Here is a 26,451-nt window from a genome sequence, read left to right on the forward strand (position 1 = left end):
GATTTTTCTTGAAATGGTTTCCGTCACCAACTTTCTTAATAATAACCGATACGATAACACCTTTTTGTAACATTGATTTAAAGGGACATTAAAGTAGTAAAATGTAAACATTGCGCGAACCACGTGTCATTAAAGAGAACAATTAAAATCACGTGTCCAAAACAAACTTGTAAAACAATTGAACAATCAAAATTAGCCATATTTGGTTTGATTTTTTATTTTGACATGTGACATTTGTTTTGATTTTGTATTTTACAGTTTGTTTACAAATTTTGCAATTACTGTTATGTCCCTTTAAGTGCAGTAACGAGATGTCTTTCGAAAAGTTTTACCATCATTCTGATAAAAGAATATGGGGAGTGTGCTAGGCATTGCATACGGTGTGGTGACGATACTCATAGGTTCAACACCTGCAAAGATATCCTCCCCTGTAGTTCGAGTATCGTCGTCTGTACACCAATAACTCAAGCACAGGAGTAGCAGTGTCTGGTAAGCGTGATAATTTCCCTATCCTAGGGTTGGCATCTATCCAGGGTTAGGGCTTTTCCGGATGAGGTTTCACTTCTCTCTTCTCTTCTCGTGTGAGAATCCAATGGCCAATTCTCTGATAATAACGGCGTTTTCTGGAGAAAGACTTTCGGATAGCCTAATAACAAGTAAGATCCTATGACAGCCCTTTGCTTTATTTATGATCTTGCTAAAAATTGTGCAACTGCTCAAAGTTCGTGTAATGCCTCCAAATTATATAGCCAGGATTATCTATTTTGTTTCCCGGCGTAATGATAAAGTGACTTTCTCTAATGTATGTTGGCACCCTAGCTTTCAATTCCAAATATCACATACTTAAAGTAGTTTGAATAGGAAACTTTTAATTAAGAAGTTTTATTGGCAAAATATTTTGGATTATCCACAACAAGCTTTTAGTCAAGTTTTGTAATGCGAGCTTGGTGGCTCTGATGTACTTTTAGTAAAATTTCAATAAAACCAAAAAATTTCTCAGTCCCTAGCCACAGCGTCTCATTTTACAGTCTTCTGTTTCCATGGTTTCAGTGTCACTTCAGTGTTTTGCGTTTATTAGCTTCTGTTTTCAATTAACTTTTTTTACGCATCTTAATTTTATGTTCAATGCGTGCATTGTCATTATTTTTCTATTGTTTCATTATGTAATCTTTTGTTCAATTTTTGTCAGTTTTTTATCAAAATCAAGACACTTTTTTCAAGGAGCTCACTTGTTCCTTACTAAGAGAGATGTGAGGTTCAAAGCAAGAGAATTTTTTTTAAGTCATGGAATTCAATTTTTAACTTTGATTTGACAAATCGTCATTTTTGTCATTTTTGGGCACTCAATACACAGCTATCATTTACTGGCTACCTGGTAGGTTTCCTTCTCGTTTCTCACTCGTTCATTCTTTCGTGTTTCACCAGCCATCTGGGCTCAGGCATCGTGTCTCCCTAGGTTAAGATTAGGTTATGAAATTATTGAAATGAATATTTTTTTTTACATTTTTACGGAGAAATTTCTAGCCAATTTTTCCACTCACTTTTGGTCAGTTTTTGTCAATCTTACAGTATGTGAGATTCGTCATTTTTTTCAATTTTTTGAGATTAAGATTTGTCAATTTTTCTCAAATTTTGGATGATCAACTTTTGTCACTTTTTTCAATTTTTTCTCAGACTAAAATTTGTCATTTTACTTAATTTCCTTTGAGACTAAAACATTGTATTTTTTTCTTCATTCAGTTTGAACATGTCATAAAAGTTACAAATGCGTCAGTCTCTGTGCCCTGCCCAACATTCAAACAGACGGTAATTCCGACAAGTCACGTGTCAATTATCGGTCAATCATATCACTCATTCGTTAACTCGCTCACTCGTCGTCACGTGTTATGACGTCACATAATTGAATGAAATTACGTAACGTTCCACGCATCAATTACCGTACTCTTCACTTGACCGGTGTCGTCGAACCGAAATCACCGGACTCAACATCTGATCAACCCGTCACCATGTCAACACATGATGAAACCAGCAAGTCATTGGAAATCGATATGAAGGTCATCATCGAACAAGTTCATGACGTCATCGATGAGAACCCCATCGAATCCTCAACCATCACAGATACAGACCTTACCGTCCAGAAGCTCGAGGAATTACGAGTCCAGCTCAGACGTAAGAACCATCAGCTAGGAGAATCCAATCTTCCTGTTCTACCAACGCTCAACCTTATTAAAGATTTCATCGTAAGATCGAGAGATCATAAGTTAAATTCTCGTCTTACTCAAGAAAAGGAAAAGCACGATCGACTTCGTCTCAATGATCAATCAGTAGCTTTCTCAATAATCAATATTGCTCGCCAGATATCGGAACTTCAAGATGTTTACAGTGGCAACCCATCCAACCCATCCAAAGCTTCTCGAACAGCTAATCGAATGGAAGACCAACCAACACAACCATCTCAAAAAGTTTGATAAAGTTGCTGTTGAGTACAAAGAACTCTTAAAATCTCCAGTACTCGATAAACAACGAGACGATGACGTTAAAAGTATCAGTAAACATTTTGAAAAACTTACCACGCTCAAACAAATTTATACCAAATCACTTGAATCAGAAGTCAGCAATCGTGAACCAGACAAACTCAATACCTTCAACAAGCTGTCACTCAACATCAAGCTTCAACCATTTGCAGGGTATGAATCAAAAATTGACTTTTACACATTCAAGTCTAATTTCGAGAAAATTCATCTTCACTCAACACCAAGTCGTTTGATTCCAGACCTTCTAAAGAATAATTTTCTGGTCGACCCAGCTCTAACTCTCGTCAAAAGTCTCGATGATATCGACCTGATATGGCGCCACCTAGAAGATGCTTTTGGTGACGCCAAAATTATGCTCCACAAAAAGTTGCAAGAGTTATCAAAGCTAGACAACGTCAAGTCTAACAATTCAGAGAAGTTGACAACCAGTCTTGGCAAGATCATCAACGTCATTAACGAAACCATGAGGCTTGCAAAGGATCACAAAGTGGAAGAACATCTATACTACGGAGATGGGCTATCTACAATCTACAACCTTCTTGGTAATCAAAGGACAACCAAATTCCTCACATCCATCATTGACGATGACCTATCAGAAAAGCAGACTTGGTTGAAACTCATCACATTCCTCGAACGTGAAAAGAAGGTTCATCTACAAAAGTCACTCCTCCAAACTGCTAAAGATGCATCAAATTCAAAGGATGATCAAAGAAAGTCGGGCAGCCCAGGATCAAACACAGGCTCCAACAGACGATCATCGTCCCACATCACGAGTCCAGAAACATCATGCACAATTTGCGACGAACCCACTGGTACCATTGGTCACATTCCATCATCTGGTCCAAACGGCACCAAAATCCTTCAATACTTCACATGCAGAAAGTTCGTCTTGGCTACACCTGCTCAACGTCTCAAGATCCTTCGTGAAAGAAACTACTGCATGCAATGTCTCTTCCCTGGTGCTGACGCTACAACTGGAAAGCACGCCGAAGGAAGATGCCAACGAGACTTCGTATGTCCACATCCATCTCATCGAAGGTATGATGTTAAGAAACACTTCCTTGTTTGCGAGGAACACAAATCCGAGAACGATCAATTACTTGCAAAGTACGTTCAACGCTTCATACGTAATCCATCACTACCTGAATTTGCTCACAACCTCAGCTTGACACTTGAAGAATCAGAGTGCCACAAGATCCACAATCAAGACTGTAATGACAGAGGAATCTACGCCTTACAGCGCATCAACGTCGATGGTAAGAAGCTTCTCGTTTTCTTCGATTCTGGCTGCAGTGATTTCATCATCAGCAAATCTGCAGTGAAACTCCTTGGTGCCAGATGCTCACAAGAATCATCCAATCCTATCAGTCTTGGTGGTGTTGGCAACTGTTCAACTAAATCAACCCTTGGATCATATCGTGTCAAGTTACCTCTCTTCGACGGTGATGATGTCTTAATGTCAGGTCCTTGCTTGGAAAGGATCACATCAATCATGCCAACCTATCCACTTGACGAAGTCTTCAAAGACATTCAGCGAAGCTACACAATATCAGGTGGTAACCAACCATTGCCCCAGCTACCCTCTTCAATCGGTGGTGAAGTTCACGTTATGATTGGTGTAAGGTATCTTCGTTACCATCCAAAATTGATCCATCAGCTACCATCAGGACTCACGTTGTATCAGTCAGTTTTCCAAGATTCATCAGGTCGTCGCGGTGTCGTTGGAGGTCCTCACAAAGTCTTCACTAATGTTCATCAATACCACCACGTTGCTATTCATCCAACCCTGAGGGAGGTCAAACCTCAACTTCCTCTTTTGGGATACCAACCAGATTCAACATCAGCATTCCTGTCAACTTCAATGAAAGTCTTCGAAGAGGTGGAAGGAGCAGGAAGTGAAATTGACTATCGATGTCCAAAGTGTCGAGGCTGCAAAGACTGTAAACATGATTCATCAAACGAAACTATTTCAATCAAAGAAGAAGTCGAACAAAGTCTCATCAATTCTTCAGTCAAGATCGACTTCGACCAATCCATCTCATCTGCTTCATTACCCTTCATTGCTGATCCAACAACTCGTCTCGCCAACAACAAAGATAAAGCAATGAAAGTTTACATCCAGCAATTGAAGAAGCTCAATCAACCATCAAACCTCACTGACAAAGAAGATATCCTCCAATCTGAAGGGAAGCTTCAGAAACTTGGGTATGTTGAATTTGTTCGTAACCTACCTCAAGATGTTCAATCAAGACTTCACAATTCACCTATACACTACTTCATACCCTGGAGAGCCGTCTGGAAGGGAAACTCTCTAAGCACACCCTGTCGCATCGTCTTCGACGCATCTCAATCAACATCTTCTGGGTACAGCCTAAACGATATCTTAGCCAAGGGTCGTAACAATCTCAATAGGCTACAAGAAATCCTCATCCGTTGGTCAGTTCAACCAGTTGGGATGCATTCAGATGTAAAGAAAATGTACAATACGATCAAACTGGAAGAGAAAGATTGGTGCTACCAACGATATCTCTGGCATCCTGACCTCGACATTAACAAGCAACCAGATGAAAAAGTTATCAAGACGCTCATTTATGGCGTTCGATCGTCAGGCAACCAAGCGGAACACGCCCTTCGAAAGGTTGCTGAAGCTTCAAAGGAGGAGTTTCCTGAGGCAAACAATGTGGTTCACAAGGATGTTTACGTCGACGATTGTCTCACAGGTGCACCTGATCACAAAGCAGCTCACAAACTTGCTGACCAGATAGAATTGTCACTCAATCGTGGTGGATTTGAATTGAAAGGTGTAGCATTTTCTGGAGAAGACCCTCCACCACAGCTTACCGATGACGGAACGATGATCCACATAGCCGGTTTGAAGTGGTTCGTTAAAGCTGATCAAATTTCGCTCAACATCGGGGAGATGAACTTTGCCAAGAAGATACGTGGCAAAAAACCTTCAAAGTTTTCAAATGTCATCCCAGAGAAACTTACCAGAAGACACTGTGCATCAAAGGTCGCTGAAGTATTTGATCTTACTGGGAAACTCACACCACTCATTGCTGGAATGAAGATTAATCTCCAGACACTCGTTCATTTGAAGCTGGATTGGGATGACAAGATTCCAGACAATCTTCGAGAGATTTGGGTAAACAACTTCGATACAATTCAAACAATTGGCGACGTCCGATTTCGTCGAGCTGTCGTTCCAGAAGACGCTGTCAATTTGCAAATCAACACCCTAGATTTCGCTGATGCAAGCCAACACATGACGTGCACCGCGATCTATGCCAGATTTCTACGTAAAGATTCCACTTACTCTTGTCAATTAATCTTCGCCAGATCAAGAACTGTACCAAAGGATATGTCGATGCCCAGAGCTGAATTGTACGCCGCTCTTGTCAATACTCATTCAAGTGAAGTTGTCAAAAAATCATTGCAAAATTTGCACCAATCGTCAACCAAATTTACAGACAGCCAGATTGTCCTTCATTGGCTCAACAACGATGAAAAACCTCTCAAGACCTGGGTCAGAAATCGAGTAAACGAAATCAACAGATTCACCTCAAAAGATCAATGGTTCTATGTGAACACAAGCGACATGATTGCTGATCTGGGGACGAGGAAAGGAGTAACCATCGAAGATGTTTCAGACGATTCCACTTGGATCAATGGCTACGAATGGATGACTCGAGACGTCGGAGAATTTCAAACCAATACAGCCAAGGACCTTCCACTCAGCCAAAAGGACATCGCAGAAGTTAAAAAAGAAAGACAATATCAACTACATCACATCATCCAATTGCCAGATGCAGTCCAAGAAAGATATCAATATTCCAATTACGTAATTGACCCCAATCACAGAGATTTCAGTTCGGTCATTCGTATTCTTGGTTACGTCATTCGATTTATTAACATCTTGAGAACGAAGCAACGAGTTACTTCGACCAATCTTACAGATCTGGAAATCAAACAAGCAGAGACGTACTTCTTCAAAAAAGCCACTGCTGAGATCGTTCAGTTCGTTCCAACCAAAAAGTACGAACCCATAAGTGTCAACAAAGATGGTGTCTTGTACTTCAATGGTCGTATTCTGCCCTCAAACCAAATCACAATCGTTGGTAGATTCACTGAAGCAATGCTGGATTTATCTACAACATCATTCTGTGTCCCACTCGTGGATCGTTATTCACCTATCGCCTTCAGCATCATATCAGATGTTCATTGGAACAGTCGTGTTTCAAAGCATTCAGGAGTAGAAACCACCTTACGTGAAGTCAACAAAAGGGCTTATATCATCGACGGAAGAAATACTGTCAAGATCATCTTGAAGTGCTGTCAGAGATGCAAGTTCCTCAAGAAACAATCAATTCAAGCTTCAATGGGTCCAATACCTCAATCAAGAATTACCGTAGCACCTGCTTTCTACTTCACTCAGTTGGACCTGAGTGGACCTTATAAATGTTATTCAACACACAACAAAAGAGCCACTTTGAAAATTTGGCTTGTCGTCTAATGCTGTTGTGTCACATCTGCAACATGTATCAACGTTATGGATGACTATTCAACACCAGCATTTCTTCAATCGTTCATACGATTCGCATCACGTTATGGATTCCCAAAGAAAATCTTCTGTGACGAAGGTGGTCAACTCATAAAAGGTACCAAAGACATGCGTCTATCCTACAGTGACATCAAAGGAAAGCTATATCGAGATCGAGGAGTCGAAGCTGAAACTTGTCCAGTTGGTGCACACAACATGCATGGAAAAGTCGAGAGGAAAATTCGGGAGATTAATTCATCTTTGGAAAAGAATCTTCAGAACGAAAGGCTATCGATCCTCCAATGGGAAAAGCTCTGCTCGATGATTGTCAACTCGATCAACGATCGTCCGATCGCCATTGGTAACCTCACCGACATTGAGAATTTTGATCTTGTTACACCTAATCGTTTAATCCTTGGACGTAATAACGATCGCAGTCCAACGGGGGAATTTCTTACAACGACAAATGCATCCAAGTTGATCGATCAAAACTCAAGCATTTACAACTCATGGTTTGAGTCGTGGTTGATGAATCATGTTCCAAAATTGATGTTCCAAGAGAAATGGTTCAAACACGATAGAAACATCGAAGTTGGAGATATTGTCCTGTTCAAGAAAGTCGATTCAGTCTTGTCGAAGACATATACGTATGGAATGGTGATCAATGTTAAACCTGGTGATGATGGTAAAGTACGACGTGTCGCGGTGAAATATCAAAATGATAGTGAGAAGTCATTTCGTGAAACTTCAAGATCTGGTCGAGATTTGATTCTAAATCATTCAGTAAATGATTGTGATCTAATGAAGGACAAATATGAAATGTCCAAAACTGTCGATAATGATTTTACTTAACTGGAGAAATTTTGTTGGTCTTGGCTGGGAGTGTAATGCGAGCTTGGTGGCTCTGATGTACTTTTAGTAAAATTTCAATAAAACCAAAAAATTTCTCAGTCCCTAGCCACAGCGTCTCATTTTACAGTCTTCTGTTTCCATGGTTTCAGTGTCACTTCAGTGTTTTGCGTTTATTAGCTTCTGTTTTCAATTAACTTTTTTTACGCATCTTAATTTTATGTTCAATGCGTGCGTTGTCATTATTTTTCTATTGTTTCATTATGTAATCTTTTGTTCAATTTTTGTCAGTTTTTTATCAAAATCAAGACACTTTTTTCAAGGAGCTCACTTGTTCCTTACTAAGAGAGATGTGAGGTTCAAAGCAATAGAATTTTTTCAAAGTCATGGAATTCAATTTTTAACTTTGATTTGACAAATCGTCATTTTTGTCATTTTTGGGCACTCAATACACAGCTATCATTTACTGGCTACCTGGTAGGTTTCCTTCTCGTTTCTCTCTCGTTCATTCTTTCGTGTTTCACCAGCCATCTGGGCTCAGGCATCGTGTCTCCCTAGGTTAAGATTAGGTTATGAAAATTTTGAAATGAATACTTTTTTTTACATTTTTACGGAGAAATTTCTAGCCAATTTTTCCACTCACTTTTGGTCAGTTTTTGTCAATCTTACAGTATGTGAGATTCGTCATTTTTTTCAATTTTTTGAGATTAAGATTTGTCAATTTTTCTCAATTTTTGGATGATCAACTTTTGTCACTTTTTTCAATTTTTTCTCAGACTAAAATTTGTCATTTTACTTAATTTCCTTTGAGACTAAAACATTGTATTTTTTTCTTCATTCAGTTTGAACATGTCATAAAAGTTACAAATGTGTCAGTCTCTGTGCCCTGCCCAACAAGTTTGGCCTATATTTCGTCGCGATGACTAAAGGTTAAATCTCAAAATTAGTACCTAACAAAACTTAAAGTTTTACTGTGGTGGTCATTTTTGAGATTGAGATGGACTTTTTACATGTAGAGGAATAGTCAATGTTTTCATATAACAAAAAGACCAAAGGCAGAATAGAAGTGCAAGATTTCCAATTTTCCAAGAAATTTATTTATTTATATGGGCGAAGTTTTGACAATTATAGTTTTTATTTGATAATTCCGTCGATGACACGATACAGAAGCTTCAAGAGAGTATCAACAGAAATGCGCGACTGATATAAAGTTTATTCGCTTTAAGCGTACAGGGGCATTTTTTTTTTTTTACTTGTTATTTTCCAACCAATGATTTAAATCTGACAAAGTATATTTACCGTTGAAAAGATAATTCAGAGTACTATAGTATAAATTTCGAGAAAAATTTTCTTAAATAAAAGCTACTTTCTCATTCCTATACAAAATGACGTATAACAAACACTTTCTAACATTTTCAGTAGTTTTCGTATTTTTTAAATATTTTCCAGAAAAACCTTGGATGAAAAGATAATATCTGATCAAAACACAGTTCTAATTTCGTGTTAGGAGGTCTTTGTAAATAACCGCAAGGAATCATAGGCTCTAAAAAATTATTTATAGTTCAAGTTCAAGATAGAAAAACAAACCTCAATAGCTCAATGCAATGAGAAAGCTATCTTCCTCTAAGATCATCTTTGATAGGGATAAAATATTAGTTTAGATGATTCTCATAAAACGAGCTCCAAGCGATTTGCGTGAATACGTGAATGGACTTTTTCACTTGCGTTAATACGTGAAAAATAAGAAAAAGTTGCGTGAATGCATGAATTTGGGGACAAAGATGTGCATGATTGCGTGAATTGAAGGTCCGCTGGGGGGGGGTGCTCATTAGGATTATGTGGTGACGAGAGGTTTCTTGGAAGAGTTTTGAATGTGATAACAAAATTTCTTCTAATTACTTTTAAAATTGACCGTCTTTAGGTACCATCTATACTCTAATACTCTCCCATTCTCGCATGGAGCTTTCCGCTAGCGATTTTTAAACACACCACGGCAATTCTTTTTCGCGCCTTTTCTGTATTGATCTTTCAATTGGTAATTTTTCAGCTTTAATATGAGAGCCGTGAAAACGTTTTTTTTTTCCTTTTTCTAATTTTTTTTGAACATTTTCAAGAGCAATTTGAAATTGGAAACTAATTCTCTTTTTCTTTTTTATAATTTAATACATGTGATTTTCAAATTTTCAGTCTTTCAAAGTCACTCTCGAATCAGAACTCACGATTGTTTGCCACGATGTCTAAACTACTCCTAGCATTAATCTAAAAAGATGCTATTGATTATGTTAGATTTTGGTAATGCAATATCTTTTTTCCATGCCAGTAGATTTAAGAAAATGGCAGTTCCGATTCGATTTGCTTTTAAGAAACTACCGTTTTTACCTTTTTTGAAAAAACAGCTTGGTGAAGATAGCAAAAAAAACACTTCAGATAACTTTCTTGAAACATATTAAAATTGTCTTATGTAATTTTTTCCTTGGAAAATACAAGGAATTGTATTGGTCGATTTTCCTTGAAAAAAACATCAGAGTTTGCTTTAGGTTGTTTCTCTAGCTAAATACAAGAAATGTGTTTCATCTAATGTTCTTGAAAATACATCAAATTGTTTAAGGTAATTCTCTTTGGAAAAAATATGACATTTTCTCTACATAATTTTCCTTGGAAAAAACAGGAAAATGTTTTTATTAATGGGCTATTCAATATACAAAAAAATTATTGTTCACTTTCCTTGGAAAACACCAGAAATCGTTAACACATTTTTCATAATTGAAATACCTTCAACTTCTCAAAAATGACAGCGAGCGAAGCAAGCGAAGCAAGCTTAATTGTCATGGTAAAGAGTCATTTCGGACGACGCAGGGACTGATAGTATTTTTATATTTTTAGTCTATTATCATGGCTTAAAAAAAGTCGTTTCAAAAAAGCATTGTTAGAGCACACAGGACATAAAGTAAAATATAGTTGTTTAGATCTTTGTTATGGCCTAATTACCAATCAGAATTAGTCGTGATTTTTTATGGTCATACTGGCTTCGTTTAGACCAGCCTGGCATTTGTAATTGCTTGCAGTATTCTTTTGAATTCTATTGTTCGGCGCAATTGTTCGGTTTGTCAAATGCCTAATGATGCCAGCGTGTTGGCATTATGTTGGCATTTGAAATGCCATTTTGAGCAAAGGAATCCCCTTTTCTGGCATTTCAAATCAAACAAAGGAACCAAAACAAAGAGAAAAAATGACATTTTAGATTTTTTAAAGTATTTGCACGTTTTTTATTCAGTTCTTTCTATAGATTGTAAAAGTTGCAAAATTTGCCATAGCCTAGCCCTACGGCAAAAAGTTTCAGTCTTAATGACTGCAGTTTTTGAGAAATTCCATGCTTTTCATTGTTTGATCTGTCAAAGTTGAACTTGAGGGAATCACCTTTTCAGTAATGAACGATTCCTTAAATCCCATGACAGAAAATACAATGGAAAAGCTATTAAAATCGAATCCCTCATGAGCAAATGCCAAATTACAAATGCCAGTTGGTCTAAACGCAGCCACTTTTAATAAGAATTTTTATGATAAAAACAGTTTATTACTTTAGCAAGAATATTGAAAATAACTAGAGTGGGATGACTTTTAGCAATTACGAACCTTAACGCTATTCATACTGGGGGCTTTTCCTGTACCACCCCCTATCTTTTGATCTACCAGGTGCGCCACAAAAAAGTTTCTCTCTTTAAAACTAATTTTCTAGAAATCTAAAGGTTTAAAAAGAACCATTCATAATTTACTGGAAAGAAGAAAGATAAACTTAAATTTTGATGGATCATTTATTAAATTCGATTCGTTAGATCAAAAGTTATGCTCAATTGAATAAAAGTTACTTTCTGAAAGTGCTCGAAAACGTTGAAAATCGACCTATCAAATTTTTATATAAAATTGGCAATCGCAATAACCTTTACATGATTAAAAGCATTTTTTAGTGATTAAACACATAAAATTTCGAAACTGAAAGGCCAAAAGGGTTTAAAATCTTCATCAAAATCACTTTAATTTACTCTTACCGAAATTTTCCTCCGATTTTCGGTTTTAAATTGGATAAAGTCTATGTAAGGCTGGATCTACCTCGAAACCAATATTTTATGAAACGACGAATTTTCTGCCTTTTATTGAAATTCAACTTTCCTTTACACAACAAAAGGTCATTTAGACAGCTAATTATCATTTTTAATGACTGAAACGAAGATAATGATGTATCATGTAATAATGCTTCTTTTTAATTTGATAGGTCGATTTTTAACGTTTTTTAACAATTTTAGAAAGTAACTTTTTTGTTCAATTGGGCCATTGTGCATAACTTTCGATCTAATGAATCGAATTTGATAGATGACCCATCAAATTTTAAGTTTATCTTTCTTCTTTCCAATGAGATAGGAGTGGTTCTTTTAGAATTTTTAGATTTCTAGAAAATTAGTTTTAAAGAGAGAAACATTTTTGTGGCGCACCCACCCGGTAGTTGGTCTTTTTGGATGAAATTTGGCGCACAAGATCCTTGTCATGTAGGGTGACTTTTGCCAAAAATTATTTTGATAAAGTCATTCATCATGCCCAAAGTGAGCAAAAAACCGGTAGCAATGTATCAATATTTATGACACCTTACCGTCACAAATATCTTCAAGCTCAAGGTGTGAAAATATTTATGTGTCAAAAATTATTTTTCCTTGAAGCTTAATAAATGTAAGGAATTTACAAAAACTTTCATGTCAAAAGGTCTATATTATTTCAGGAGTTATTAACATTATTAGTTTCTCCACCAAACCGAAACAGTCCCCCCCCGCTAGTACGAATAGAGTTAACGATAACGATGATCAACAAGGACGAGAAATGTCTGGTATCATTATTTGATATTTCTTCCAAGATTAACGATTAATGTAAGATTGATGGTATTTGATATAATTTTCTACTAAGTTTCAAAATACGTTTGGAATACGTCATCCGTGTCATATAAGAATAAAATAAGAATAAAATAAGAATGTTAATGACGATATTAGATAAAAGAAATTAGAACTTTTAAAGTAAAGTATAGTAAAGCAAAGCCGTTATAAATTCAATAAACTGTTTTTAAAGATTATAGGTTTTAAGCTTCTCTGATAGAGCTTCTTGTTTCTGGGACTCATCCACTATCTACGCTACCCTGAAGCTTTCAAAAGGTGTGTCATTTGAAGTACGAAAGAGTTTTTAATATTACACCCCTAAGAATGCGTATTTATCTTTAATTTATATTTTTCAAAAAAAAACTTGTTTTAAGATTGTGGCTGGTCAACTTCTTCAATGTAAATTCGTGTTGCTGAATTCCACCCAGTGGATGCATCGCCCCCGGGAAACCCAGTACAATTACCAACATTAAGAGCCACATTGACTTGTTTTTTTTTCGAGACCTTACAATGTCCCCGAACAACTCGTGGACGATGTAGGTTCTGTAGACGGTTTCCAGCACCTGCACCCATATAAACGATACCGTCTATCGGCACAGGTGCACATTCATGTCCATCGAAAGTTACAAACCATCTTTGACAGCAAGCATTACAGTTGTATATTCTCATATCCGAAGAAATAACAACTTTCAAGTAAGTAGAGGAAGACTTCTTTTTGAAGGCGCAAGACTAAAAAAAGAGAGGTTGTGTTTTCTTCAATCAATAACAGACATGGCCCAATTTGGTTTATATAACTATTATTTGTAAAGGCTGACTTTTGAAACCAAACAGATTCTTATATATTCATGTTCTGACCTAATAAAGTGTCAGTCGGAATAATAAAGGGGTGATTGTAATTAGAAATTAGTAAGGTATGATTATAGACTAAGATCTGCCTATTTAGAGAAATATATCATACTTTTCTTTTGACGGCCGAAAATATTTTTCAAAACTTAAAAAAGCAGGGGGAGGGGGTTGGAATACAATCGAAACATTAGTAAGTAGTGGAGGGGTGTTGATTAGACACCTTATAGTATAGGTTTTTCGAAAATATTGAAAAATCGTATTGTTTTAATTTTCTTTATGATATGCATCACAGACCATTACCATACCATTTTCGGGGTATGTTTGCTGCAATCAAGGTCATAATATTTGAGAAAAAGGGGAAATTCACCACGAAATTTTGAAACCACAATTGATTTGTAGGTGCTCTAAAGTAGGTTGGAAGGGTAAAGTTTTAACTCTGAGTTTTAACACAAGATTAAGACTTTTGAGGATCTAAGGATCCAAAAGTTCAAAAATAGTCCACTAAGGCTCTGAATATAACCTGGAAGTCTGCCAACTCCTCCCAAAATTGAAATATTCGATTAAATTAAAGAGATAGCCCAAAATCGACTTTCTTGCCGGAATTTTAAATCTTGAAAAACGTTAAAATAACTGGATTTCTTAAAATATTTCAACCATGATTGTGGATAGGACCAAAACTATCTTACAATAATCACTAGATAGAGCTAATCTGTTTTTTTACAAGCGTTTTTTCAAAGCGAAACAATCTTTATGAAAAGTAGAAAACAGTAGACCGAAAATTTAAATTTATTCAATCAAGGGACGGAATAGCTCGATCTAGTGTTTTATGTTTGATATTTGATGGCAGAACTGAAAGGAGCTTTCTCTACTGACAACAATTGTAACAACCCGCTTATTTTATAACCTACCTTGATTACGCCATTGTCTTTATTATCATTTATTTTATTCCAAGCGCATTCTTTCCAGTTTTTTGCACCGTCTTTTCCATCTTTTCCATTTTTTCCATCATTTCCATCCTTTCCATTTATCCCATTCTTTCCATTTGTCCCATCCTTTCCGTTTATTCCATCTTTGCCATCTTCTCCTTTTTCTCCTTTTATTCCGAATACGCCTTTTTTGTATAAACAGACTCCGTCTTTGCCGTCTTTGCCGTCCTTTCCATCTTTTCCATCCCGACCATCACGTCCATCTTTGCATTCCTTATACAAAAAAAATCTTTTTTAAAATTCGGAATTACTGAAAAACTTCTAGGGGTTCTAAATCTTTGATGCCACTTTCAAAGATTTTAAAAAGCTACAAGGTTCAAAGATTCATCATGTAAATCACCAAGAATCTTTTAGTATTGTAGGGATTAACAGTCACCTCTGGGTCGAAAATTCAAGATGTGATGTTTTTTGTGAAGATTTAACCCAACGTGCTTTGTTCGTTTTTATAGTCAGTGATTACTGATTTGCACTTAATCCAAAATTTATGAAAAATGGTATTTTTAGGCTCTTTAGACCTGTATTTCAATATAGGGGTTGAAAATCTTCCTTCAATGAGATAGTCCCCTTTCTCTGAAAAGTTTACCCATTTGAGCCCAACGAGCCGTTTTAAGCCAGTTTCGGCTAGCAATTTAATGCTTTTTAAGGTCAAATTTTCAAGTTTATATCTTTTGAACTAAAATGTTCTTAACCTATTCTTTTAATCACCACTTGTGAGTATGTTTGTTCAATTTGCTAAGAAGTTATGTCTTTTAGAGTCTGGAAACCCTTAAAATGTTCCTAATTTGTTCTTAATTTTCCGGTCTTCGATGCATTATTTTCTTATATAGTTTGTTCTTATTTAAAAGATAATGAGCAATGATTTCTCACCTGATTATTAGCAGTCGATACGAAGACAAACATCATTGCCAAAAGAACTGGAATACATATAAGCTTGTTCATATTGAATGTCAATCTTGAAAATCTTTCTTGAATACGTTCGACTATGTGTTTTTATCCCTTCTTCCTTTTAGTCCGTCAGTGTTCTTGTAGTTGATCTCTTTGATTGTTGATGATTGAGCAAACAGTTAGAAGTCCCCTATTTATAAGGTTAGCTTGTCTAGAAAAAGAGCCGGCGGTAAGCTTAAAAGATGTTTTGAGTAAAGGGAGTGGTATATCCAAATAAAAAGAATATGCCATAGTCATTCTAGTGACGTCTTCAACAAACGCTCTAAAATTGGCCTAAAATCCTTTATCCGTTGCTTCATTTCCCAACAATCGTGTTAGTGGTTTTAAAGAGGTCTTTTAAAGAGTCATTATAAATAATCCTGTTTAGGATCACATTAATGGTACCGTTTTAACAGTTTACTGCAAAATTTGCCTTGAAGAACTCTTACATCCAATTTCCTTATGAGCTTATACGTTATTTATGAAGTGATTTAGAGTAAGCCTGCAGAATATTTTTAAACCCAATCAACATGTTTATACGATTTTGCGGAAACCTTTTGAAATATTCTTTGGAAATGTCTATTAAGTTCAAGTTAGAATTGAAAACCATAATGTACTCCTAAAAAAGACTTATATCCATATCATATTTACCCTGCCGTCATTTCTTAATTAATTTCCTTAATTATTTTTTAAGTGAAGCGCTTGAATGATATTTTTTGAGGCAGAATTAGATAGCTTATGTCATAAAAAAACTGCTTTGTACATGGTTATATGTGGTTATACATGGTTTCCACATGATAGAAAGTAAATGCACAACACGCCGAGTCTGCTAAATGCTGCGCCCACGCTTCCTCATATTTCTAATGCGCCTTCGCGCCTGACGCGCCTTGAAAATTTGACGCACCCTATGATTTCGACGCGCCCTAGACCATAAGGCAAAAGTGAAATATTAAAAATATGAGGTTTCACTTCTCTCTTCTCTTCTCATGTAAGAATCCAATGGCCAATTCTCTGATAATAACGGCGTTTTCTGGAGAAAAACTTCCGGATAGCCTAATAACAAGTAAGATCCTATGACAGCCCTTTGCTTTATTTATGATCTTGCTAAAAATTGTGCAACTGCTCAAAGTTTGTGTAATGCCTCCAAATTATATAGCCAGGATTTTCTATTTTATTTCCCGGCGTAAAAATAAAGTGACTTTCTCTATTGCATGATAGCTTTCCATTCCCAATATCACATCGTACTTAAAGTAGTTTGAATAGGAAACTTTTAATTCAGAAGTTTTATTGGCAAGATATTTTGGATTATCCACAACAAGCTTTTAGTCAAGTTTGGCCTATATTTCGTTGCGATGACTAAAGGTTAAATCTCAAAATTAGTACCTAACAAAACTTAAAGTTTTACTGTGGTGGTCATCTTTGAGATTGAGATGGACCTTTTTACATGTAGAGGAATAGTCAATGTTTTCATATAACAAAAAGACCAAAGGCAGAATAGATGTGAAAGATTTCCAATTTTCCAAGAAATTGTCTTTGAGATTGAACCTTTAGTCATGTGGACGAAGTTTTGACAATTATAATTTTCATTTGATTATTCCATCGATGACACGATACAGAAGCTTCATGTGAGTATCAATAGAAATGCGCGACTGATATAAAGTTTATTTGCTTTAAGCGTACAGGGGCATTAATGTTTTTTTACTTGTCATTTTCAAACCAATAATTCAAATCTGACAAACTATATTTACCGTTGAAAAGATAATTCAGAGTACTATAGTATAAATTTACGGGAAAAATTGTTCTAAATAAAAGCTACTTTCTCATTCATATACAAAATGACGTATAACAAATACTTTCAACATTTTCAGATAGTTTTTGTATTTTTTAAATATTTTCCAGATAAACCTTGGATGAAAAGATAATATCTGATCAAAACACAGTTCTAATTTCGTGTTAGGAGGTCTTTGTAAATAACTGCAAGGAATCATAGGCTCTAAAAAATTGTTTATAGTTCAAGTTCAAGATAGAAAAACAAACCTCAATAGCTCAATGCAATGAGAAAGCTATCTTCCTCTAATATCATCTTTGATAGGGATAAAATATTAGTTTAGATGATTCCCTTAAAACGAGCTCCAAGCGATTTGCGTGAATACCTGAATGGACTTTTTCACTTGCGTTAATACGTGAAAATTAAAAAAAAGTTGCGTGAATGCATGAATTAGGGGACAAAGATGTGCATGATTGCGTGAATTGAAGGTCCGCTGGGGGGTGCTCATTAGGATTATGTGGTGACGAGAGGTTATTTGGAAGAGTTTTGAATGTGATAACAAAATTTCTTCTAATTAATTTTAAAATTGACCGTCTTTAGGTACCATCTATACTCTAATACTCTCCCATTCTCGCATGGAGCTTTCCGCTAGCGATTTTTAAACACACCACGGCAATTCTTTTTCGCTTCTTTTCTGTATTGATGTTTCAATTGGTAATTTTTCAGCTTTAATATGAGAGCCGTGAAAACGTTTTTTTTTCCTTTTTCTAATTTTTTTTGAACATTTTCAAGAGCAATTTGAAATTGAAAACTAATTCTCTTTTTCTTTTTTATAATTTAATATGTGATTTTCAAATTTTCAGTCTTTCAAAGTCACCCTCGAATCCGAACCCACGATTGTTTGCCACGATGTCTGAACTGCTCCTAGCATAAGATTAGTTTTAAAAAGATGCTCTTGATTATGTTAGATTTTGGTAATGCAATATCTTTTTTCCATGCCAGTAGATTTTATAAGAAAATGGCAGTTTCGATTCGATTTGCTTTTAAGAAACTACCGTTTTCACCTTTTTTGAAAAAAAACAGCTTGGTGAAGATAGCAAAAAATTACTTCAGAAATAATTTAAATTGTCTTATGTAATTTTTTCCTTGGAAAATGCAAGTGCCGACGAATCGAGATTCTATTCATCGCGCAATCAGCGAAGACAAAAGTAACCATGAGGACCATCCAAGATCTTGGATGAGCGTCATAGTCGATATTTTTATTCCCGTCGTTGAAAACACAACTTACAAAAAGTCATCAATGCTTTGTAAAAAGAGTCAGTGATAGAGAATCATAACATAAAGTCTGTCTATTATTTCGATTCAATTAAAGTGACATTTCCATAATCAAAAGTTTAGTAATTACTGTTATACATTTGGGGATCATGTAAAAGATTTCTTTTGAAATAAACTCATTTCAACTACACTTGGAGGTTTCTGGGGAATTCGTAAATAGTAAACTGCATACTGATACAGTCTGCTAGACATTAATATGTTAATGTTTGCTCTTCATCTTTGATTTTTTCTACAGTGATTAGATTGACACATGCGCGATAAAATTTCTATTATTTGTCTTCAGAGGTTACTATTTTCTTTGAAAACTTAACCTCTGATACTCAGGGTAGTTTCTCTAGCCAAATACAAGAAATGTGTTTCATCTAATGTTCTTGAAAATACATCAAATACATCAAATTAGAATTAAAATTTTTTTTAAAAAATTCTAAAAGTGAAAATGAAAATGAAGAAGAATAAAAGGAAAATCTTGTAGAAAAGTGTTATAACTTTCATTTTCACTGGAGAGATTCTTTGATCTTAGGAGATCATCACTGTGAAGAAATTTCATTAAAATATTTATTAAATATAAAATTATGATACAAAGTTAATAAGTGATTGACCCCAAAAAACAGCAAAAAACTGCAGAAAACAGCGTTTTTAGACGTCAATCAGCTTATAACTTTGTTTGATATCTTTTGACTGAATGATTATTTTTGAGATTTATTTCACAGTGATGACGTTCGATGATCAAGGATTCACCTCAGTGAAAATGATAGTTATAGCACTTTTCTACAAGATCTTCATTTTTTTCTTCTTCATTTTCATCTTCATTTTTAGAATTTTTTTAAAGATATTTTTATTTCAAATTGTTCCACTTACTAATATCTTTCCAATGATACCAAATTTATAAAGATTGAAGAATTCCTTCAAAGTTATAGGTAAAAGAAAAAAGAGTGCACGCTTATCGTGAACATACTTTAGGCTTTTAGAAGTGGTTCAAAAATAGGGGGCTTTTCCTGTACCACCCCCTAACTTTTGATCTAGTTGGTCTTTTTGGATGAAATTTGGCGCACAAGATCCTTGTCATGTAGGGTGACTTTTGCCAAAAATTATTTTGATGAAGTCATTCATCATGCCCAAAAAACCGGAAGTTTTATCAGTTCCTTGGGTTCAAAATGCTCGTTTTATCACAAATATTATAAATTACGGTTCAAACGATATACTTGACATGAAAAATAAATTTGTACATGCAATGTGTCAATTTTTATGACATATTTTTGTCACAAATGTCTTCAAGCTCAAGGTGTGAAAATATTTATGTGTCAAAAATAATTTTTTCTTGAAGCTTAATAAATGCAAGGAATTTACAAAGACTTTCATGTCAAAAGGTCTATTATTTCAGGAGTTATTAACATAACATTATTAGTTTCTCTACCGAACCGAAACAGCCCCCCCCCCTAGTGTACGATATCGATGATCAACAAGGACGAGAAATGTCTGGTATCATTTTGGATATTTCTTCCAAGATTAACGACTAATGTAAGATTGATGACATTGATATAATTTTCTGCTAAGTTTCAAAATACGTTTGCAATACGTTATCAGTGTCATATAAGAATAAAATAAGAATAAAATAAGAATGTTAATGACGATATTAAATAAACCATAAAAGAGCAAATTTGTTCCTTTACTGACACTTGTTCTAAAATTGCTTGTGATACAAGATGGAACAAGTTACTTCAAATGAAGAGAGAGAAGAGAGAGAGGAAGACGTTTTAAATCCAAAGAAGGAACTGAAGTGTACATTTGTTAAAACAACACTAAAATCTTTCGTAATACAACATGTATCGAAATGTTACCAAGCGGCAGCAATCAGGGTAATGCTCCCAACTGGTTCCAAGACTGAAGTTTGGCTGGCAAGGCAAAAACTGGAAAATAGATTTTCAAATGAGCTTCAAATTGTAGGGTTTTTTTCTTGCGCGACCGCTCTTTATGGAGTGAAGAAAGGAGATGAACAACAAACTATTGCCGGAGTAAGCTTTTGGGTAATGTTTGACTGGCCCGATATGGCTATTGAATCATACGAATGCCACTTGACAAAAATTGTTATTGAATCTGGACTCGATATCGTACACTGCAAAGCTGTGAAAGGAAGAGGTAAGCTTTCTTTGATATTTTTTGTTTTTTTTATTCAAAATTCTTTCACGTGTTCACTCTTTGTTTCGCTCAAATATATATTTTTTCTTGACGAGAGGGGTCAAAAGCTTCAGCTAGCACACACCGTTGTTTCAACGTTTATCTAACGTTCACAACGGCCATATAACGTTAGATGAACGTTGAAACAACGTTGTGTGTCAACTGGGGCGAAACATCTTCTAACTAAAGTTCATATAACGTTATACGAATGTTGAAACTACGTTGTATACTAGCTGGGGCGAAACATCTTCTAACTAACGTTCATATAACGTTATACGAATGTTGAAACTACGTTGTATACTAGCTGGGTTAGGACTTTACAACTTTTTGACAAGTCTGGAAACTAGCACACTTTTCAAAAAACCTTAAGCAATTTCTAAAAATACGGCATCGATTTTTGAGAGGTTCCGGATCTACCTATAAATGTTGCCTAGGCCATGCAGACTAGAACGTGTCATCAAACATGCGCTAACTTTTTGACTCGGACTTTATCTTCAAGGTTGAATTTTCTCAGATAGCAATTTTGACTAGCTTGTCATTTATGCCTAGTTTTTCAAAAAAATAGTTTTTTCAGAAACTTTTTTACGATTTTTTACGGACACGTTGATAAAGTCTTGTCTCTTCTTGTCCCTTGCTTGTCACTCGTTATCCCTGCTTATCCCCCTTATCCCTTGTTTTTTAGAGGAATAGCTTTTCGGACATTGCCATTTTTTACGGACACTTTGATAAAGTCTTGTCTCTTCTTGTCCCTTGCTTGTCACTCGTTATCCCTGTTTATCCTCCTTATCCCTTGCTTTTCAGAGGAATAGTTTTTCGGACATTGCGATTTTTTACAGACACTTTGATAAAGTCTTGTCTCTTCTTGTCCCTTGCTTGTCACTCGTTATCCCTGCTTATCCTCCCTATCCCTTGCTTTTCAGAGGAATAGTTTTTCGGACATTGCGATTTTTTACGGACACTTTGATAAAGTCTTGTCTCTTCTTGTCCCTTGCTTGTCACTCGTTATCCCTGCTTATCCTCCTTATCCCTTGTTTTTCAGAGGAATAGTTTTTCGGACATTGCGATTTTTTTACGGACACTTTGAATACTCGTCTCTTCTTGTCCCTTGCTTGTCACTCGTTATCCCTGCTTATCCTCCTTATCCCTTGTTTTTCAGAGGAATAGTTTTTCGGACATTGCGATTTTTTACGGACACTTTGATAAAGTCTTGTCTCTTCTTGTCCCTTGCTTGTCACTCGTTATCCCTGCTTATCCTCCTTATCCCTTGTTTTTCAGAGGAATAGTTTTTCGGACATTGCGATTTTTTACGGACACTTTGATAAAGTCTTGTCTCTTCTTGTCCCTTGCTTGTCACTCGTTATCCCTGCTTATCCCCCTTATCCCTTGTTTTTCAGAGGAATAGTTTTTCGGACATTGCCATTTTTTACGGACACTTTGATAAAGTCTTGTCTCTTCTTGTCCCTTGCTTGTCACTCGTTATCCCTGCTTATCCTCCTTATCCCTTGTTTTTCAGAGGAATAGTTTTTCGGACATTGCGATTTTTTACGGACACTTTGATAAAGTCTTGTCTCTTCTTGTCCCTTGCTTCTCACTCGTTATCTCTGCTTATCCTCCTTATCCCTTGTTTTTCAGAGGAATAGTTTTTCGGACATTGCGATTTTTTTACGGACACTTTGAATCTCGTCTCTTCTTGTCCCTTGCTTGTCACTCGTTATCCCTGCTTATCCTCCTTATCCCTTGTTTTTCAGAGGAATAGTTTTTCGGACATTGCGATTTTTTACGGACACTTTGAATACTCGTCTCTTCTTGTCCCTTGCTTGTCACTCGTTATCCCTGCTTATCCTCCTTATCCCTTGCTTTTCAGAGGAATAGTTTTCGGACATTGCGATTTTTTACGGACACTTTGAATACTCGTCTCTTCTTGTCCCTTGCTTGTCACTCGTTATCCCTGCTTATCCTCCTTATCCCTTGTTTTTCAGAGGAATAGTTTTTCGGACATTGCGATTTTTTACGGACACTTTGATAAAGTCTTGTCTCTTCTTGTCCCTTGCTTGTCACTCCTATCCCTGCTTATCCTCCTTATCCCTTGTTTTTCAGAGGAATAGTTTTTCGGACATTGCGTTTTTTTTACGGACACTTTGAATTCTTGTCTTCTTATCCCTTGCTTCACCCGTATTCAAATTTTCAAAATGGAAAGTCTTAAATTAATTCTTTGTATTTTTTTCGTTCAGGCGTTCGTTCAATCACCGAAAGCTATGTTTCTTCGCTGTACATTGCCTTGAAAGACCACAATAACGAAGCTTTGCTTCATCACTTTGCGAAGTCGCAGGTGAAATGTTTGAAAGTTGCCGCTGAAGAAGAAGGAATAGATTTGGTAAATCTTGATATGACAGAAGGTGAGCGGTACTCTTCAAAAGTATTGACCTCTTTATGGCTTTGCAAAACAATGGGTGCAAATGTTGCGTCAGAGCTCAAGAAAGCTGTAGATTTGATCAAAAAGCTTATGTCTATCAAGGTGGTTGATTTGACTTCCAAAGGTGAGAAAAGAAATTCACAAAACTCTTCTTTAGAAGGCCCAATGGACTCTTCCTCACTTGTTATTTTGAGCTGAAATCAAAAGATCTTGTTTTAGTTCACATAAGAAAACTATTTTAAATGAAGGATATGGGTCTTTTCACTGTTCTTTGTCTTTTATGTGGTAAATTGATTCGTGTCTAGAACGATGTACTTATTTTTGTTTTGCACCTCCAGAAGATCCCGTTCACGCAGCACCGATGCCAGTCAGTCGCCTATTGCAATCCATCACAGCGATAAAGCATTACATGACGCAAAACGAATATGGCCTTTTTGATGGATCCGTATACAAGAAGGCTCCTCAAGCGAAATTCGCGTACGTGTTTTGTTCGTCGGTGCACGATTTTGTTCACTACTTATTGGGCTGCCCAGAGATCGCTGACCAAATAGTGGCCCAAGTGACGCCCATCATCAATTTGTTTGTCAGTAAGCAGCTGTCGAATTATCAAACCGTTGATCGTTGACTACAATTTCATAGAAGTCGCACCTTACGGCACTTGTTTTAACATCTCGGAGAAATGTTTTCAAGTTGATCAGCCGACCCTAAAAGGTACGTATTATTTTTTATTAAATTGTTTTCATGTCTTTTTTTACCATGTTTGCGAGGTCAAATTTCACATTTTAATTGATAAAATAGTAAATTCTGAAGCTCTTACTTTCTTTCAGGCTCTCCGCGTGCTTTCGTTAAGTACACCTACGACCCTGACGTCCTACCGTACCCTGAGCCATTCGTCAAAGGTGTGGAGAATTCATTCGGTAACCCTAGAATCAGGAAGAAGTTCTACAAAAAGTACTATCAATTGTTGATGCATGGTCAATTTCCACACAAAGAGACAAAGATGTGTTTGGTTGGTCCAGCCGATTCCGGAAAAACGAGCTGGTTCAGTTGTTTTCAAGGAATCATCCCGTCCAAATATATTGCGGGTGTGATGAACGACGGGCGATTCTCAGCAGCTTTGATAACAGTAACACCCAGATTGTGATGATGGATGAGTGGACCCCTGACTCTTTGTCATGTGAAGATGCCAAACGTGTCCTTAAAGGTGAGTGAATTGATTCGCATTGTTCTTTTTTTGTGGCCCTGACGAAGGCGATGAAAAATCGCTTTTGGTTTATCTTTACGCTTGCGCACTTTGAAGATTTTTGAAAAAAAAAACTCGAAAGTTTGCTTTCTTCCTATGTCCGGTTATTCATGAAGATTACCGCTTGATTTGCACGTAACTCAAAAACCTCATTTTCGTTTTTATTTCTCCAGGCGGAATGAATTTTCTACCCCAGAAACACAAGAGCGGCTTACGTGTCCACTACAATTCCGGTTTTTTTATAACCACCAACGTCTATCCGGATTTCGGCAACGAAAGAGACTGCGATGCGATAAGAAAAAGACTTGAAGTTTTCCAAACGACATCATTGAAGCGAAAAGATCCATCAGTCTCAGGTAAGACAAAAAGCTGACAGTTTCACACGTCATTTAATCTTTGGCACTTTGACTTTTAGGGTGCATTCACTCGTTAGAGAATCTGATAAGAGTTTGTTTTTTCCAAATTCAATCACAAACTATTTTTTTCATCTCTTCAGCTTGGCTGAGAATGAATTGTATGATGGTGTTTCATTTTCTGGCCCACGAATTGCGAAACGAACCCATCTTTGATACACCCAACGTGGCACCTGCTGCTGGGAATGGAGCAATCTACAACGACTTTGATTTTGATCCCATGTCTTTGATGTACGACGATCAAGTCGAGTTATTCTCATTCAGCCACCAGCTGCTCCGGCCGCAGTCCAAGATTCCGGTAACGAAGTATCAGGCTTAACTCAAGCATTAGACCATGCCGTCTTGGAAGCTGACCGTCACGAAGGCATTCACTACGAAGATTTGCAGTGGGAAACACCTTTATTCGACAACGCCAGCGAACACTGTGACGACGTCTATGTCCAAAAAGTCGTTACTCTTGCTTCAAACAAGGATGGAGCTTGGGACGAGTTGGCCTTGACTGACAACGCGAAGAACATGTTCAGGCGACGATTGAGAGCGAAGTGGGAAGGTGCAGATTCCGTGTACGATGCTTGGTTGATTCGAAAAGGTTGTCAGCGACCTTGGTTTGACTATCATCTTTTAGACACCCAATATCCAGAGTTTGATGCAGACTTAGAGCAAGAACCGCCAACTCAAGTCGTCACAGGCGTTCCCGAAACGGCTACCAAGCAGAGCACGTCCTGCCAGCCACCAGAATCACCAAAACCTGACGATGCCAACAGTCAGAAATCCATCGATTCTGTTATCACGTCCTATCAGCCGCCAAAATCACCTAAATCTGACGATGAAAACAGCGAGGAATCCATCGATTCTGTTATCACGTCCTATCAGCCACCAAAATCACCTAACTCTGACGATGGCAACAACAAGGCCATCGCTGAGTCTGTCATCACGTCCGACCAGCCACCAGAATCACCTAACTCTGACGATGGCAACAACAAGGCCATCGCTGAGTCTGTCATCACGTCCAACCAGCCACCAAAATCACCTAACTCTGACGATGGCAACAACAAGGCCATCGCTGAGTCTGTCATCACGTCCGACCAGCCACCAAAATCACCTAACTCTGACGATGGCAATACTGAATCATTCATTGAACCAGACGACAAAGATACCAATAACGGGTCACAGTCAAATACACGTCCCGTTGCGCCAAACCCCGTCAATCCCGCCAGTGAATCTGATATTTCCATAGAAGAAGACGTTGTAGACCCTCCCACTGGAGAAGACGATCAACCAAAAGCCAAAAGGTTTTACCTTAGTCTCAAACGATGCACTCACACGGAAACTGACTTATCACACCAACTGATCACTTTGACCAGTAGTGACGAAGAGACAAATCCAAATAAACGACAAAAGACCGTCGATTCTGAAGGCTCGTCTATAGAATTTGACATGCAAACGGTAGCCGCTGGAGTCCCAATCATCCCGATTTCGTCAAATGATTCCTCGACAGATTCTGATTAA

General features: G+C 36.7%; 3 protein-coding genes across 3 annotated transcripts; 2 read left to right on the forward strand and 1 right to left on the reverse strand.

Moving 5' to 3' along the window:
* The first annotated feature begins 7,083 nt into the window (after positions 1 to 7,083).
* LOC136807828 (uncharacterized) lies at positions 7,084 to 7,926 on the forward strand. The gene has a single exon (XM_067064450.1). The coding sequence runs from the start codon at positions 7,084 to 7,086 to the stop codon at positions 7,924 to 7,926; it is 843 nt and encodes a 280-aa protein (XP_066920551.1).
* Positions 7,927 to 12,792: 4,866 nt separating this feature from the next.
* On the reverse strand, positions 12,793 to 15,725 carry LOC136807806 (collagen triple helix repeat-containing protein 1-like). Its single transcript, XM_067064428.1, has 3 exons — positions 15,539 to 15,725; positions 14,594 to 14,884; positions 12,793 to 13,568 (listed from the first exon to the last, which is right to left on the reverse strand). The coding sequence occupies exons 1-3, from the start codon at positions 15,608 to 15,610 to the stop codon at positions 13,209 to 13,211; spliced, it is 723 nt and encodes a 240-aa protein (XP_066920529.1). The 5' UTR covers positions 15,611 to 15,725; the 3' UTR covers positions 12,793 to 13,208.
* Positions 15,726 to 25,458: 9,733 nt separating this feature from the next.
* LOC136807829 (dentin sialophosphoprotein-like) lies at positions 25,459 to 26,451 on the forward strand. The gene has a single exon (XM_067064451.1). It carries the CDS (start codon positions 25,459 to 25,461, stop codon positions 26,449 to 26,451), a length of 993 nt encoding a protein of 330 aa, XP_066920552.1.

Source organism: Clytia hemisphaerica, unplaced genomic scaffold (genome assembly GCF_902728285.1).
Source record: "Clytia hemisphaerica strain Z4C2 unplaced genomic scaffold, Clytia hemisphaerica genome assembly, whole genome shotgun sequence".
In the NCBI taxonomy this organism is placed as follows: domain Eukaryota; kingdom Metazoa; phylum Cnidaria; class Hydrozoa; order Leptothecata; family Clytiidae; genus Clytia; species Clytia hemisphaerica.